General features: G+C 51.1%; 1 protein-coding gene across 1 annotated transcript; it reads left to right on the top strand.

Annotated features, from left to right (window-relative positions):
- The first annotated feature begins 7,340 nt into the window (after positions 1-7,340).
- Positions 7,341-8,568, top strand: GJB1 (gap junction protein beta 1). The gene has a single exon (XM_022561070.2). It carries the CDS (start codon positions 7,650-7,652, stop codon positions 8,502-8,504), a length of 855 nt encoding a protein of 284 aa, XP_022416778.1. The 5' UTR covers positions 7,341-7,649; the 3' UTR covers positions 8,505-8,568.
- Positions 8,569-16,670: the final 8,102 nt, after the last annotated feature.

Raw genomic sequence — 16,670 nt, 5'->3', positions numbered from 1 at the left:
TTTACTTTTAGCTGCGTTGGGTCTTTGCTACTGTGTGCGGGCTTTCTCTAGTTGCAGCAAGGGGGTGCTCTTCGTTGCGGTCCGCGGGCTTCTCATTGTGGTGGCTTCTCTTGATGCGGAGCACGGGCTCTAGGCCCGCGTGCTTCAGTAGTTGTGGCACACGGGCTTAGTTGCTCCGCGGCATGTGGGATCTTCCCAGACCAGGGCTTGGACCCGTGTCTCCTGCACTGGCAGGCGGATTCTTAACCACTGCGCCACCAGGGAAGCCCACAGAGGGCTATTCTGAGAATCAAAGTGATACTTGCAAAGCACTTTGAACGTTGCCTTTCACCCATTAAGTACTCAAGAAAAGCTAGTCCTCTTTATCTACTCCAACCTGTACTCTCAGCAGGAACTGCCAAGCGCCAAAGAATGGCATTCAGCCTGTCCCCCATGGTGTCTAGCTCAGTTTTGCCTTATACCAAGTTTACCAGACACTCACTGAAGGAATTCCCTACCTGACTTTAAATATCCTTCCTGCTCTGAGCCCCTTAGCTGACTGATGGTATTGTCCACAGCCACCCAACACAGTCTTGTCTCCTTTCTGTCTCCCAGACATGCCCCACTCATTCCTACCTTTGTGCCTTTACTCACAGTGTTCTTCCTCCCCGGAATGCTAGCCCTACCCTTCACCTTTCCAACTCCCACCCATACTTTACTCTTATTATGTATGTATACACACACACACACACACACACACACACAATTTATTTATTTATTTATTTATTTATTTTTGGCTGCTTTGGGTCTTTGTTGCTGCCCGCGGGCTTTCTTTAGTTGCGGCGAGTGGGGGCTACTCTTCGTTGGGGTGCGAGGGCTTCTCATTGCGGTGGCTTCTCTTGTTGCAGAGCACAGGCTCTAGGCACGTGGGCTTCAGTAGTTGTGGCACGTAGGCTCAGTAGTTGTGGTGCACGGGCTTAATTGCTCTGCGGCACGTGGGATCTTCCTGGACCAGGGCTCGAACCCATGTCCCCTGCCTTGGCAGGTGGAGTCTTAACCACTGCACCCCCAGGGAAGCCCCCCCATCCTTGACTTTTCCACTCAAACCTCACCTCCTCTAGGAAGCCTTCCCTGGTTGCCTCAATTTACCCTCATCTTCCCCTTCTTCGAACTCCCTCAGCAGTCCAAGTCAGAGCCACATAACTGAACATACACTAATATTTTTCATGGCAACTTTTGTTTGTTTGTTTGTTTATTTTTGGCTGCGTTGGGTCTTCATTGTTGCGGGTGGGCTCTTCTCTAGCTTTGGTGAGCGGGGGCTACTCTTCATTGCGGTGCACAGGCTTCTCATTGCCGTGGCCTCTCTTGTTGTGGAGCATAGGCTCTAGGCATGTGGGCTTCAGTAGTTGTGGCTCACGGGCTCCAGAGCGCAGGCTCAGTAGTTGTGGCACACGGGTTTAGTTGCTATGCGGCATGTGGGATCTTTCCGGACCAGGGTTCGAACCCATGTCCCCTTCATTGGCAGGCAGATTCCCAACCACTGCGCCACCAGGGAAATCCCTCGTGGCAACTTTTGAGTCTTGGTCTTGTCTCCTCCGGAAGTTGATAAATTCCTTAAGAACAGTTAGGATGTTTTCCCCTCTCCTGCCATCTGTCCCTGGCATGTAACCAGTACTGGGTACCCAACAGGTGTCCAGTGAAGACTTATCAATTGATGTACCCATATGCCCGGGTATGGCCAAGGGAAGCCGGAGCTCTGGCTCTCTTTCTGGCAGTGAGCTTGGGCTGGGGTGAAGAGAAGGCAGGGGACCAGTTTCTGCTGACTTCACTTATTTCTTCACTGCCCCTCAGGTCACAGAATTAGCAGGATCTTCAGGTAAACCTTCCTTCAAACTGGACTGATCCCTCAGTTAATGGTTGACATTCTCTGTTTACCTTAATGATTGCCAAGATCTGTTGCTGCACACGATACATTTTGTGGTTCAACTGCCTTGGCCCCGAGGGTAGAAGGCAATTCTGAAGAGGTTTTGGGTTTCTGGGATGGGATTGGAAATACTTTGGTCCATCCCTAGCCACTCAGGGCATGGGCAATAAACAGAGGGCCACAGAGCACCCTGGTATTGCCATGTGGGGGAAGCACTGCTATCTCTCACCTCAGCCTCAAGGGGCCAGTAAGCATTGCCCATGGCTTTTTTTTTTCCTCCCCATAGTCATATCATTTTAAAGACTGGGAGCTGGAAGGGATGGAAGGGATGGCACACATTGGATCTACCTATGGCCAGGGGTGGGGGAAGGCTGAGGGCTGTTAATGAGCCCAGGTCCAGTTCAGCCCCCCAGACTGGGCTAAATATGCATACATGGGCGACGATGATGCCTCGCTTCCTCTGGGACAGGGCAGTAACTTCAGGCTATGTGATTTGTGTCTCCAAAGCCACTGGGAGCTCAGGGGATCAATCTTATTTAATGATTGTGTGTGGGAGGAAGTAGGGCTGGTTAATGTTTGTCTGGTTCCTCTTGGGCTGTGGGCCATATCTGGCTCCAGCCCTGGGCTCTTTGTCCCTCCCCTGGACTGGGCTGACAGTACCTAGTGACATAGTGCAGACACGCCTGCAGACATTCCCTGGGAAAGGGCAGCAGCAGCCAGGTGAGGAAGCTGGGGGCTGAGGGAGGTGGGCCCCGGGGGCTGGTGTGGCCCAGGAGGGCAGAAGCGGGGGCTGGGGAGAGGCCCGGGGTTTTGCCTTCTCTTGGGCTCAGCATTCAGCCACTTAGATCCCTTCTCTGCTTCCCTCTGAGCTGGGCTGAGGCCCCTCCCGCCAGGCTTGCTTAGTTTCTCTCTGTAACCCCCAACTCATCCTCTTTCCAGGCTCCGTGTTGCTTCTGCTCTCACTCTTTTTTTCCCAGACAAGAATCCCCCTCATCTCCACAGGGTCAAATCCCCAGAAAGACTTGAGGGGCCCCCACCAAGCTCAGGGTGGCCAAGTTTATCTCTTTAAGACATTTCCTGCCACACAGGGTTAGGGTTCGGTGGGGGCTTCTGGGCACTGCCAGGTGCTGTCTTCCTTCCCTGATTAGAAGGTAAACCAGGCATGGAACCAACATGGGGGCTGTCAGCGGATGTATACAGTGCACTCAGCGGGCCCAGAGGACCAGCCAACGGGCCCAAGATTTGGGAGCATGTGTTTCCATCTTCTTGAGGGAGACAGGGAGACTCAAGCTGAGCTTGGAGTAACTGATGACTGGGAGATCTAAAAGACGGGTGGCTCCCCCCGCCCCAGCTGTTTAAAAGTTGTTCCAGCTGTTGGGAATGGCACTTCAGAATGCATGGACTTTTAGAAAATGAGATGGGGAGAGGAGAATAGAGACAAGAGGGGTTTGAATGGAGAGAAGTATATATGAGGATGCAGCAGAGCAATGGGGAAGGGACCCAGGCTTTGGTGAGGGGCCAACACGAATCCTAATCTGAGCTCCAGGACTGGCTTACCAGCTGTGTGATAAGTTACTCAGCTTCTTTGAGCCTCCATCTCCTCCTCTGTGAATTGCAGACAATAACCCACAGCTCACAGGGTTGTAGTGAGGATAAGAGTTAAGGAACAGACCACTTCTAGCACACAGTAGGTATTTCATAAATGGTGGCTGCTATAATAAGCCCAAGTAGAGAGCAACAGGAAGTCAGATAGCCGATGGAGCCGTAAGAGGGCATAGTCCAAACAGTGACGAAGGGAGCTAATATCAGCAGGAGTTCTGTGGAAAGACCATGGCAGAGTGAGAGAAGAAGAAAACTGGAATGAGCTAGATTGGCCCTGACCCAAGCCCGGCCACAGGATACGTATGGCAGCGTAGAGGGAACAGTGCAGCGACTGAGGTGCTGTGGAACCACAGCGGGTAGGCAGGCAAGAGAAGCAGGTGAAGAGGCAGAGGGCTGGAGGAGTTTGGTCTTAGCCACGCCAAACTGATGAAGGCAGCCCAGAATTCAGAAGAAAATCTCAAAGAAAGGTCCCTGTCCTTTCCTGGCCAGAGGCTGCCTGTGAAACAGGGGAGGGAGTGTGGAGTCTGAAGCTGAGTGTAAGCTCAGCCAGCCCAGCCGGGCCTCTCTTCCCCAAACCAGAAAGACACAAGGAGTTGGAAGGAGGTACAGGGAAGAGGTGGGAGCAGAAAGAGAGAGACAGACTTGATGAAAGTGTGCGTGTGTGCACGCATACCCACGCATGCTGGCACATGTGGAAAGGAGTATACGTTTTTGAGTTATGGGCCTGGTCTCAGAATGCATTGTCCTTTAAGGAAGAGAGGCTGCCAGTGTACAAAGGCTTTAGGGTCAGAGGAGAACAGATTTGAAATTTGACTCTACCATTTAGCAGCAGTGCAGTTGTCATTGAGGTAAGTTATTTAACCTCCCTGAGCCTCGACTGCCTTGTCTGAGAAGTGGGTATAATATTAGTTGGAGGCACTAAGGACGATCTCCTGATTTGGAACTGTGCTCGAGTGCTTGGGCAAACCTGAATATGAGGACAAGGCCAGAGGCTGACATGGTCAGAGAAGTCTTGCCCAATTAAACATGAGAGCAAAACACTCCTGGAGCAACACAGAGCATATCAATACCTGGACTTTAACCCAAAGTCACAAAAACAGTTTGGATTTCAAAATCAGGTAAGTCCCCTGGATGTTTTTGAAATGAAACCCTTGAGGTATTGATGTTGACATAGGGATCAGCTCTCCTTCCAAAGGGAGAGCAAAAATTGAGATCCCGGTGCCTGCACAAGGGTCCTTAGGGGCCCCAAAGGGAGCTCCTGGATATGTCCCAGAGGGCTCAAGAAGATGGGAGGCGGAGAGCTACAAGAACCTAGAAACTCAGGGGTGGCCAGGCTGTCTGTGGGGCACCGCTGAGGGACAGAGAGAAGAGAACACATGAAGTTTGCTTTGGGGTTTGAGGAAGCAGCTGGAGAAAGGTAAGGAAGGGGAAACAGAACAAATCAGGAGGCCCCCAAAAGCCCTGGGAAGGGAGGAGAGGAAAACAGCTGTCAGTTATAGGAAAGGGGAGAAGGGCTAGAGGAGAATAAAAGCCAGACCAGTCTTCGATCTCTCTGTTTCTGAAACACACTCATAGAAGGAAAAATGATTTACTGAGGCAGTAAAACCTTATGGGAAAGGGTATGGGCTCTGGAGTCAGCTTGACCTGGCTCAAATCCCAGCTCTGGCACGTACTCACTGCATGACCCTTGTGACACTGGGATAAGTCCCTTCACCTTCCTTTGCCTCAGTTTCCTCGTCTGTGACATGAGGATTACAAATAACACCTCCGTCACGGGGTTGTTCTGAGATTCACATGAGATCGTGTGCGTGCAAGGGCCTGGCACATAACAGGGGCTCAGGAAATGGTTATTCTTAATAATGCTCCTCGACCACCTGTTTTTGACTCTAACATGTCTCACTGGATGAAGCGTTTCTTCCCGGGGTACCTCCTGTAGCAGCTCTGCCTTCAGAATCCCAGGCTTGGGAGAAAGGGCACCTGCGTCCCTGCTTTTTCCATACTGGTTTAGGCCCACAGCATGAACTGGCTGAGGTTTTTTTGTTAAGCTAAATGAAGGAGCCTTGTTCAGGGAAGTAATCTATCTCCCATGGGCCGTCCCTTCGTCCCCTAGTTCCTGTCATTCCGTTCCGTTCCCCACAGCTTTTCCAGCTGCTAATACCCTACCCTTTCCCCTACAACAACCACTGCCCCTGCATCCAGGCCTGCGTGTTCTCACAGCCAGTTCCCGGCTTCCAGCATGATCTCCTTGCAACTTAATGGCAGAAGTGGTGGGAGGTAGAAGGAGGCCTTCTTTGCCTGCCTAAGGGACAGAGGGGAATTTCTTCCCTAGAGCAACCGGCAAGCTCAGGAAACCAGGAGTTACCATGTATGCTTGACTTGGGGGCAGGGCAGCAATGGAACAGTCTGTTCTGTCTCAGAGAGACACTATAGGTCAACAACAGCATTGGGAAGGAAAAAAGAGGGATATTGGGTTTGGCAGATCACTTAGTTCCTCCGAAGCCACATTGTATTCTCTTCCTGATAAGGTTTTTACTTCCCTTGATCACCAACTACGATATTGGAGCTGGGCTAAGAACTTTTGCAGGTTGCTTCTTTGAACCTCACCATAACCCTGGGTATTAGCCCCATTTATAGATGAACACGGCAGACTCAGAGGTTCGGTAACCCAGCCCAAAGTCGTAGCCAGTGAAGAACCAGGATTCACACCCAAACTCTTACCTATTCCGTCTTCTGACTTTCTGTTTGCTTGCTTAACGTTTGCTTTCTCCTCCTGGCTTGTCCTCACCTGGCCACCCTCGATATGGGCTCAAGGAGGGATGGTCAGGGTTTGCTCCATGACACTGGAGTTGGACTGTACGCACTGGTCAGCAGCTTCCTTGTTTCTTGTGCTTTTATGGCTAGCATTAGCCTTTGCTTTTGTTGCTGCTGCTGCTGCTGTTGTTGTCATTAACGGCTAGGCTTCGCTTTTGTGGACACCATCAGCAAAAGCACAAGGATTATACCGTGGAAAGAGCCTAGACTTCTGCTGCGGATACCTTTGTGTTTCATCTTACTCAAACACTTCAGCTGTGTGATCTTGAGTGAGTTACTTAACTTATCTGAGCTTCAGCTTCCTCAGCTGGAAAGACTGGGGTAACAGTCCTTAGACGCTTGCTAAATGGGTCAAAAGAAAGAACGTATGGGAAAACGCTTAGCACAGTTCCTGGCTTGATAAATGTGAGCTCCCTTTCCTAAGCTCAAGCTCACCCGTTCCCTGGAGGGGATCTAAGCCTAGGAAAAATCCTGCTGAATCTAAGTTTCTAGTAGAGTCACCGGAGAGGGCCTCAGCCCAGAGCCTCCTGGTTCCCCCGGGTCCCCTCTTACATGCACCTGTCTTTGTTCCATCTTCCCCCCGCCCGCCCCGCTGTGGCCATTCTTCTGGTGGGGCTATGGGGCGGGTGCGGCGATGGACCGGGCGGGCACAGAACAGGTGGGTGCAGGCTGGGTGTCCGGCGCTGGGACACAAGTGCTCTGTGTGTAGGGTGGGCGGAAGTCAGGGCGTTTGATCTGAATTCTAAAGGGCGTTGTTCAGAGCCCCACAAAGGTCCCATTGTGCAGACACTGGGTATAAAGCAGCATATGACTCCCCAGCACCGGGCGGCGATGAATTGGGACGCAGGCGCGGACCCAGGGACCACTCCCCCTGCACAGACATGAGACCATAGGGGACCTGTCTGGGTGGCCTCAGGGATAGGCGCTCCCCAAGGTAATGAGGCTTTGTTGGGTTTGCCCCAGGTCCAGACTTAAGGAGCTGGGGGAGGGGGAGCTAAAGAGGATGGGCCGACAGCAGAACAAGATGGGCCTGGCAACAAAGGGCAGGAGAGGAAAGAATGTTGGATGAAGGCGAAGAAGGGAGATGGGGCTCAGGGAGGTCAAGTCATCAAGTGAATGAGGGAGGAGAAGGAGGAGGAAGAGAAAGAGAAGGAGAGGCTAGCACGGGAGAGGGGGTGGTGAGGAAAGCTATGACTCTCCTTCTTCCTTCCTTGTCACTGGCTCTTGGAAGGGGTAAGGGAGCGTCAGGCAGTGTTATGGTGCCTGGCTTTCGGCCCCAGCTTCCTGACAGCTTGCTCTGTGGCTCATGTTTTGCAGGTGTGAATGAGGCAGGATGAATTGGACGGGTTTGTACACCTTGCTCAGTGGTGTGAACCGGCATTCTACTGCCATTGGCCGAGTGTGGCTCTCGGTCATCTTTATCTTCAGAATCATGGTGCTGGTGGTGGCTGCCGAGAGCGTGTGGGGTGACGAGAAGTCTTCCTTCATCTGTAACACCCTCCAGCCTGGCTGCAACAGCGTCTGCTACGACCACTTTTTCCCCATTTCCCATGTGCGTCTGTGGTCTCTGCAGCTCATCTTGGTTTCCACCCCAGCTCTCCTCGTGGCCATGCACGTGGCTCACCAGCAGCACATAGAAAAGAAAATGCTGCGACTTGAGGGCCACGGGGACCCCCTACACCTGGAGGAGGTGAAGAGGCACAAGGTCCACATCTCAGGGACACTGTGGTGGACCTATGTCATCAGCGTGGTCTTCCGGCTGCTGTTCGAGGCCGCCTTCATGTACGTCTTTTATCTGCTCTACCCTGGCTATGCCATGGTGAGGCTGGTCAAATGTGAGGCCTACCCCTGCCCCAACACAGTGGACTGCTTCGTGTCCCGCCCCACGGAGAAAACCGTCTTCACTGTCTTCATGCTGGCCGCCTCCGGCATCTGTATCATCCTCAACGTGGCCGAGGTGGTGTACCTCATCTTCCGGGCCTGCGCCCGCCGAGCCCAGCGCCGCTCCAATCCGCCCTCCCGCAAGGGCTCCGGGGGCTTCGGCCACCGCCTCTCACCTGAGTACAAGCAGAACGAGATCAACAAGCTGCTCAGCGAGCAGGACGGCTCCCTGAAAGACATACTGCGCCGCAGCCCCGGCACCGGGGCCGGGCTGGCCGAGAAGAGCGACCGCTGCTCAGCCTGCTGATGCCACAGACCAGGCAACCTCCCATCCCGTCCCCCACCCTGCACCGGCCTGCCCCTCCTTCTCCCCTGCCGGTGCACAGGCCTCGGACTGCTAGGGATTGCTCCATCAAAACCTTCCTTCCCTCCCAACTTCCCTTCCTCCCAGGGCCTTCTGCCTCAGGGGCTGAAGGGGTGGGGAGCTGGAGGCCACCCACGCCAGCACTCAAGGCTACTGGGCGTGTGGGCCGCGCTCGTTGCCCGCACCCCTTCCACTTCACTCTCTCCCTGGGACCACTGGGGACCAGAGGTAGGATGCTCTGACAACGTCTCCAATTATGAAACTAATCTTAACCCCGTGCTGTCAGATACCCTATTTCTGGAGTCACATCAGTAGGGAGGGATGTGGGCAAGTGGAGTGGAGGGAGGGTGCTGTGGACGTGTGGGTGGAGAAGGGAGGGTAGCAAACACAAGAAAAGGAGGAAGAGTGCTTGCCGGGCCCGAGGAAAAGGAGGACATGTCTGGGGTGGAGGAGGTAGGGGGCGAGAAGCAGGCAGATAAGCTGGAGTGGGGGTTGGTCAGGACTGCCTTTGCCTCTAGTCCCTAAGGCCTCTCTCTGCCTGAAATGTTACACATTAAACAGGATTTTACAGTAAACGAAGAGGTGGCTTGTGTGTTTGTGAAGTTCTTTCTCCTGCAACCTCTGACCTCCCCCTGGATGAGCTGGCCTTGGCTTTTTGCTGATCAAGAAAGGAATGGGCAAAAGAGTTAGTGACTTGAGTAGCTGAGACTGCCAAGGAGGGATCGCCATCCCCCAGGCCGGGCAAAACCAGGGCCATTCTCTCCTGTTTTTTGTTGTTTTGGTTTGGGGTTCCCCCCCCTCCCATTTTTTAATAACAGCTTTATTGGGCTTTAATTCACTTACCCCTTCCTCTGATGTGATTTTTTTCATCCATTTTAAGTATACAGTTTATTGAGTTTTGGTAATTGTGGGCAGTTTCGTAAACATGACCACGATCTATTATAAAACATCTACATTCCCTCAGAAAGTTTCCTTGGGCCCCTTCCTCTGATTTTAAAAAGATTAAAACGACAACTCCTCCTGGAGAGACAGGAAATGATAGAGAAAGTTCGCAAGTCGGAGAGGGTAGCCGGCATCCCCGTGGCTCCATCCACACGTCCCCTGCCCTCCTGGGAGAAATATACCCTGTTCTTCCTCGAAACTCAGCGTTCACTGCTGACTGATGCCCCCAAGCCACCCATTGGATTGCACAGTGACTTTGACCCCTTTCCTCCGACATAGCCCCAGATTCTACCCTCCTCCCCAGTTCCCTTCCCTCAGGAATCAATGCCTCCCACCCCAGAGATGCCTCTAACACAGGTCAAAGATTTCACAGCAGCAGCAGCAGTTTCCTCGCCAGCATCACTCGCCCAAGAAGCAGGTAGCTCCCTCTCCCTCGGTCAGCTGTGGTAGGAAGAGGTCCAGGCTGGCCCTTGATAAAGCTGGGTTCAACTCCTGGTTCTGTCACTTAGTAGCAAGGCATTCCCTTCCCCAAGCTTCAGCTTCCTTGTGAGCAGACAAGGGCTGGCCTAGCACCTCTCTAAGCTCCCGTTAACACTCTGGGTTCCTCGGATTCCCAAAGGACTCCCCCAGTTTCATGAGGGTTCCCCATCACAGAGTCACTGCCCTCACCAATGGCCCCTCGGAGTAAGAGTTTTCCCCACAGTAAGTTTCTCCCCTCAGCTTCCCTACCTCTTAATAGAAAAAATTTGACACTCCCTCTCAGAGAATGCTGACTCCCTGCGGGAAGTATATCAGAAAGGAAGAGAAAATCAGGCATAATCTTATCAGAATTGTTCTCCAGAAACAGTCTTTTCCCTTCAGACAGAAAGCCTGGAAGGGCTCCTCATTCAAGGAGGTTTCTCCTTTAGAAAAGAAAGGAGAGTAAGTATTCCTTTCCCACACACTCAGCAATCCTGAGAGAGAGCTTCCCGCTCTCTTAAAAGAGAGACATTCCTTTCCTGCAAGAAATTTCCTTCCTCCTTAGAAACAGACAGCATACTCTGTCAGAGGAGAGGTCCCCACCCCCTCATGGTAGGGAGATTTCTTTTCTTATTGAAATCCACCCACCCACAACACAACACAAACAACAGCATCTCCTCTCTGTCCAAAAGGCCATTGAGAGAAAGCTTTTCTTTTTAAAAATCCATCCTGGTTCAACAAAGGAACTTCATGCCCTTCTCACATTGAGAAATGTTAAATCCCTCACCTCAGACATCTAGTTTCTCTTCAGAAGATTCTACGAATCCCCCTTGGAAAGAGGTTCCATCTCCAGATCCAGGCTTTCCTCTCCAGGGGGCAGTGGTGGGACAATAAAGCTACCGGGCTGGGTGTTCCAGCCAAAAGGAGGACTCTCACTCTTGTTTGCTGTGAAGCAGGTGGGAGCAGGCCAAAGGAAGCTTGAGGGGAGCTGGTGTACACAAGATAGCAAGGAGGGTGTGGCGGGCTAACCCCAGGACTGACTTTTGTATTTGTTCTGTCACAATCGTGTAAGGGAGAAACAGGAGGCAAGCGGGGCTTAGTACTTGCCACACAGTAGACACTTGGAAGAGTGACCAGGGTAGTGAAGACGGCGATGGAATTCGGAAACCTGGCGCTCCATTTATTAGCTCTAGCCCCTTGGACACATCATACTTACCCTTTCTGAGTCTCAGCTTCCTCACCTGCAATATAGGATTGATGATAACCTCTCTACCTCTTTCACAGAGCTTTTGTGAGAATCAAACAAGATGTGTTCAAAAGCCGGTTACACACTGTAAAGTAAGGAATGATAGTATCACAAGCACTGAGGCCACAGCCTTAGGGCATGCTAGAACTCACAAAGAGCCAGAAAGGAGTGAGGCCGGTTCAGCTAGGCTGGAGATAGTGGAAGGAACTTGGCAACAGTAGGGTTGGCTCCCCGAGGGAATGGACAGCAGTCCAAACAGCAAAGTCCAGGAGATGTCGCAAACTTCTCTTGAGCATGATCCATTTAAGGGTCACTATTCAAGGGGTCTGATCTGGAGGTAGAAAAGGCCTGGTAATAGGAGCTTCTTGCACTCTCTCTCATGGCACTGGTGCTTCTAGGGACATTTATGGTCTTTTAAAGGCATCTGTGTGCAGAGATACCAGGAGCTGAGGACAAAGGAACAGAGTCAGCTCCTGGATGAAGGGACTGGCCGAACTAGGAGAGTAGTCAAGGCCCCAGCCAACTGAGTTGGGATTTCAAAGCAGGCTGCAGTCTCCATAGAGAATTGGCATGGCAACCATGAACTGATTCAGATGCCCAATCAGACAGCCTGGGTGCACACAGTGGTGGCTAGAAGGGACTGCTTGCTCCATTTACTGATTCCACAGTACTTAAATGCCAGACCTGACCTGTGGGAGAGAAGGTGCTATAAAAGCCCACCAAGCTGGGCTCTCTTTGATCCCTGGACTAGGCCAGTCTGAACCTGTCAGGTGGGGAAAGGATTGGGGCACTCTAGGGAGGGGGAATAAAGCAGGCAGAAACCACACAGATGTCTGAAAGTGTATGGTATTGTCTTCAGACTTAGACAAATAATCTGCTGCGCGGGATTTGAGGAGGGGAATGGCTAGAGGGGAGGTAGGACAGATAAACTATGACCATCGTATGATGGGCCTTGTACGTCACTATAAGGGGTTAAGACTGTCCTATGGCTGGCGGAAACCATTAAGGGTTTTGAGTAGGGGAGTGCCACCTTCAGATTTGCGGTTGGGGAGCTCACTCTGGCAGCTACAGACAGTGGATTGGGGGTTGGAAAAACGAGAGGCAGAATGACCAGCTATGGAACTGGGGCAATAGCCCAAGTGGGGCCTGTGGGACTCATACAGTGGCAGGAGGAGTAAGAGGAGACCAACGTAAGAGACACTTCGGATGTAGAATTGACAGCAGGACTTGATGTCTGAGTGTGGGGAGATGGAGGAGCCAGAGATAATTTAGCGGTTTCCTTCCCCTTCCTTGACTGGCAGACTCCTAATCATTCAAGGCTCAGCTCAAAAGTCATTTCCTATGTGAAGCCCTCAACTCTCTTCTCCTCGCCCCCTCCCCCCAAGTCCCTCAGGGAGAAGGAGTCCTCCCCCCATTCTGAATCCCCACAGGACGTTGTAGCAGTGCGGTTGATTAGAGTGCTTGTCAAGCTGTGTGGTAATTACTTTCACAACCTTAGCACACAGTAGGTGCTTAGCCTGTTGAATTAAGGGCAGCAGGGAAGAGGATAGAGGCATGTGCAAAGGCTCAGAGTCTTGAAGGAGTAGAGTGTGTTCTAGAGCAAAGAATGCCGGGGATGGGGGGTGGGGGGCGTCGTAGGAGGTGAGACTGGCAAAGTAGGTTGGGGCCAGGTCATGAAGGGTCTCATAAGCTGTGTGGAGACACTTACACAGGAATTTGAATTCTCAGCTGTCGCAGGCAGGACCCTTCTTTTTTTTAAAAGTTAGGCCCCTACTAGACTTGTAGGCAATTCTGTACTCATCATGGTAGGCAGACTGTGGAGATCTTGAGGAGATCCAAGATCGATGCATTAAGGTTGACGGTGAACTGTGGAAGAAATGGCAGAGCGATTTGACAGTGGACTTCAATGGACTTCAGAGAGAAAGGGTAATTTACTCAGGACGGTGACCGGATGTCTTCCATGTCAACTAAAGCCCCTGTGAAAAGTTGGTACGGCATAGTGACCTTCGCCAAGTCGCTTGGCCACTCTATGCCTGGTTTCCTCTTCTGTAAAATAGAGATAATAATAGTACATATGTCACAGGGCTGTAGTGAGGATCAAATGCATTCATTACATAAAAAGCACTTAGAATAGTGCCTAGTTGATAGTAAGCTCTATACAGGTGTGTATTTCTATTTCCTCTCACCATCTTTGCCACCCTCCAACAATTCACCAGCTCTTTGAAACACTGAACTAAACTCTTTGTCTCACCTGACGGTGCTTTCTTGACTGTCTAGTTGTCAATTGCCGTGTGTGTGCCGAAGTACGCAAGTCAGCATGTTTGCACACACGTAGCGGTACATATGGCCACATTCAGATATAAGTGGAAGGATGGCTGTCAGGGGGTGGCGGTCTTAATTCTTAATGTAGTTTTAATGAAAAGCATGTGTCTCAATCATAATAAAGTCTGAAACTTTATTCCCAGACTTACAAACAACTTAGGCGGATGAAAGGAAAGGAGGCTCCTTATGGAGCACCCAGTATGGACCAGATTTGGTGCCAAATTAAGCACTTACATACATCATCTCAGTAATGGCAACATAGCTATTACTATACCCATGCTTGTAGGTGAGGAAATGGAGGGTCAGAGAGGTTAAGTAATATGTCCAGCTGAAAACTGCAGCGCTAGAATGAACACTTAGGCCTATTCTAACCCAAAATCTGTGCTATCTCCTCTACACCAAGGTAACCACTCTACGCCCCCTCAGGAAGGGTTTCATGATGGAGGGGTGAGGTGGGGGAAGCTCAGTACGATATGAAAATATTAAACTGCTGGAAAACAAGATGTGCTCTGTGGGGGCCCTAAGGTTAAGAGAGAGAAACGGTGAAAGCTGAGGAAGGGGCTGTCCTGTGCTCAGACAGGGAAGGGCAGTCTGGAGGGAGAGGACGTCTTCTGAGATCTCTGCCTGGAGCAGGATGCAGAAACTGTCCATCCCTGGGAAGCAAGGCAATGTGGGGAGTATAGGCAAGATGGGGCAAGAGAGTTATTCAGAACCCCTACCTTTCAACCCCCTAAATCAAGATAAGCTTTTGAAAATTCCACCATTTCTTTCCCTTAACCTTAGGGATCTCAAACACATGCTTGGTTTTCCAGCAGTTCCCTTGCCCCTTTCTCTTTCCCCTCCGCCTTCCCTTCAAGGTGACAAAGCCTTTCATTCCACAATTAGAGATAAAAGTCTTAAAAAGCAGATACTTTGGGGGATTAATGCCAACAAAAAATCATTCATGCTAAAATATAATCAATTCACCAACGAAGAAAGTCTGGTAAGTCAGCCTCCCAAATCTTTCTCAAGTCCCTTTCCTCCTCAGCAGTCCCATCGTGCTGCTGCCTTCCTTCAGGCCTTGAAATTATCTCCTGACTGATAATGTGGACAATAAAAACTAACGTTTAGGGGGCTCCCCTAGTGGCCCAGTGGTTAAGAATCCACCTGCCAATGCAGGGGACACGGGTTTGAGCCCTGGTCCGGGAAGATCCCACATGCCACGGAGCAACTAAGCCCGTGCACCACAACTACTGAGCCTGCGCTCTAGAGCCCATGAGCCACAACTACTGAGCCCGTGTGCCACAACTACTGAAGCCCGCACGCCTAGAGCCTGTGCTCCGCAACAAGAGAGGCCACCACAATGAGAAGCCCATGCTCCACAATGAAGAGTAGCACCCGCTCGCCACAACTAGAGAAAGCCCGCGGGCAGCAACGAAGACCCAACGCAACCAAAATCAATCAATAAATTAATTAATTTAAAAAAACCTAATGTTTATTAAGTGCTTGCTGTGTGCTGGGCACTGTGCTAAACCGTATCTCCCTTAATCCTCACTATTCATGGAGGTAAGCACCATTACTGCCCCGATTTACAGATGAGGAAACAGGCCACGTAGTAACTTGGTCAGACCAAACAGCTAGGAAAGAAAGGGCTGAGCCGGGGATCTGGAACTCATGTCTGCCAGAGGCCATAGGCAAAGCACGTACCCATTTCTGTGCCACTGGCTCCCTATATCTGGCCTCCCAGGTTTCTTCAGCACCCAGTTCTCCTCCACCCACCCAGACATGCTAGAGTTACCTTAAAACATGAAGCCTACCCTGCCAGTTCTTTGTGAAAGTCCTTTAATGGCTTTCCACTGTTTTGAGGATAAGGTATGACTGTTTCAGTTTGCCAGGACCGGGGGAGTTCCCGGGTTGCTGGGCTTTCATGGCTAAAACTGGGAAGGTCCTGGGCAAACTGAGATGGTTGGTCACCCTAGCAGGGCGTGGCATTGGATGCCTTTCACAACCCGATCCCTTCTTCCCCAGCAACAGCTCCCACCATTCCTCACCCCTTTTACTGTGCCCTCTCCACGTCCTCTGCAGCCCAACCATCCTTCCCTGAAGACACTCCGAGATCTTTTTTACCTCCATGCCTTTGTGCACACTGTACCTCTATGCTGCCTGATAAACTATCCACTCTTCATGAGAACCCAGCTCCCACAGCACCTCTGTGGTCTTTCTTGATTCCCTGGGACGGAATGAATAACAATTACCTTCTACCTTGACCATTTTATTGACATGTGAGTCTTCCCCAGGGTCACACTAGGGTGAGGCAATCAAGGCACCTGGGGTGCAAGATCTAAAGAGGCATTCGCTCTCGGGGTTGCTCAAATGCCAACCCTATACTCGCCTGACCCCAGCAGTGAGTGCCTCCTTAAACTTTGCACCCTAAGTACCTTAATTGCCTCACCTTAGTCCCAGCCTTGGTCCTATCAGACTGGGGAGTCCTCAAGAACAGACTCCAAGTTCTTACTCATCTTCGTATCCCTAGTGATTAGCACAAGGGTGGGCACAGAGCGGCAATCTAGCTGCACAAATGACATCAAACCCTTCTCCGTTCCAGTAGGGGAAGGAGGTAGGAGAGCCAGATGGCTTTGGGCCCTGCTGAGGATGGAAGAAGGTGAAAGCAAATTAACAGACTCCATCCTGGCCTGGGGTATGAGGATAGCTTTTCATCAGGTGCTTTTACCCTTGGCACCTGGCAGATCTGTGGCTCTTCCTACTTCTCTGGTCTCTCCCTCTCAGTTCCTTTCGCTGGTTAACCGGAGATATTCTCCAAGGTACCATTTTTTTTTGTCCTTTTCTCTCCTTATTTTCCTCTGAATGATCCTGTCCACTCCCAGAGCTTCAGCTAGGAGCCCTTTGTAGATGACTTCTAAATTGACACCTCATGCATTATGCTGAGCGAAACAAGTTGAGATAGAGGAAGATAAATACTGTGTGATATCACTTATATGTGGAATCCAAAAAAGCCGAACTCATAGAAACAGAGAGTAAAACGGTGGTTTGCAGGGGCCAGGGGGTGGGGGAAATGGGGAGATGTTGGTCAAAGGGTATACACTTCCAGTTCTAATATGAATAAGTTCTGGGGATCTAAGGTACAGCATGGTAACTATAGT

This window comes from Delphinapterus leucas, chromosome X (assembly GCF_059928025.1).
Source record: "Delphinapterus leucas isolate spDelLeu-1000000601 "Yukka" chromosome X, BTC_Dleu_Yukka2, whole genome shotgun sequence".
NCBI lineage: Eukaryota > Metazoa > Chordata > Mammalia > Artiodactyla > Monodontidae > Delphinapterus > Delphinapterus leucas.
The sequence above is the reverse complement of the archived record's forward strand: the minus strand, read 5'-3'. Positions and strand labels throughout refer to the sequence as shown.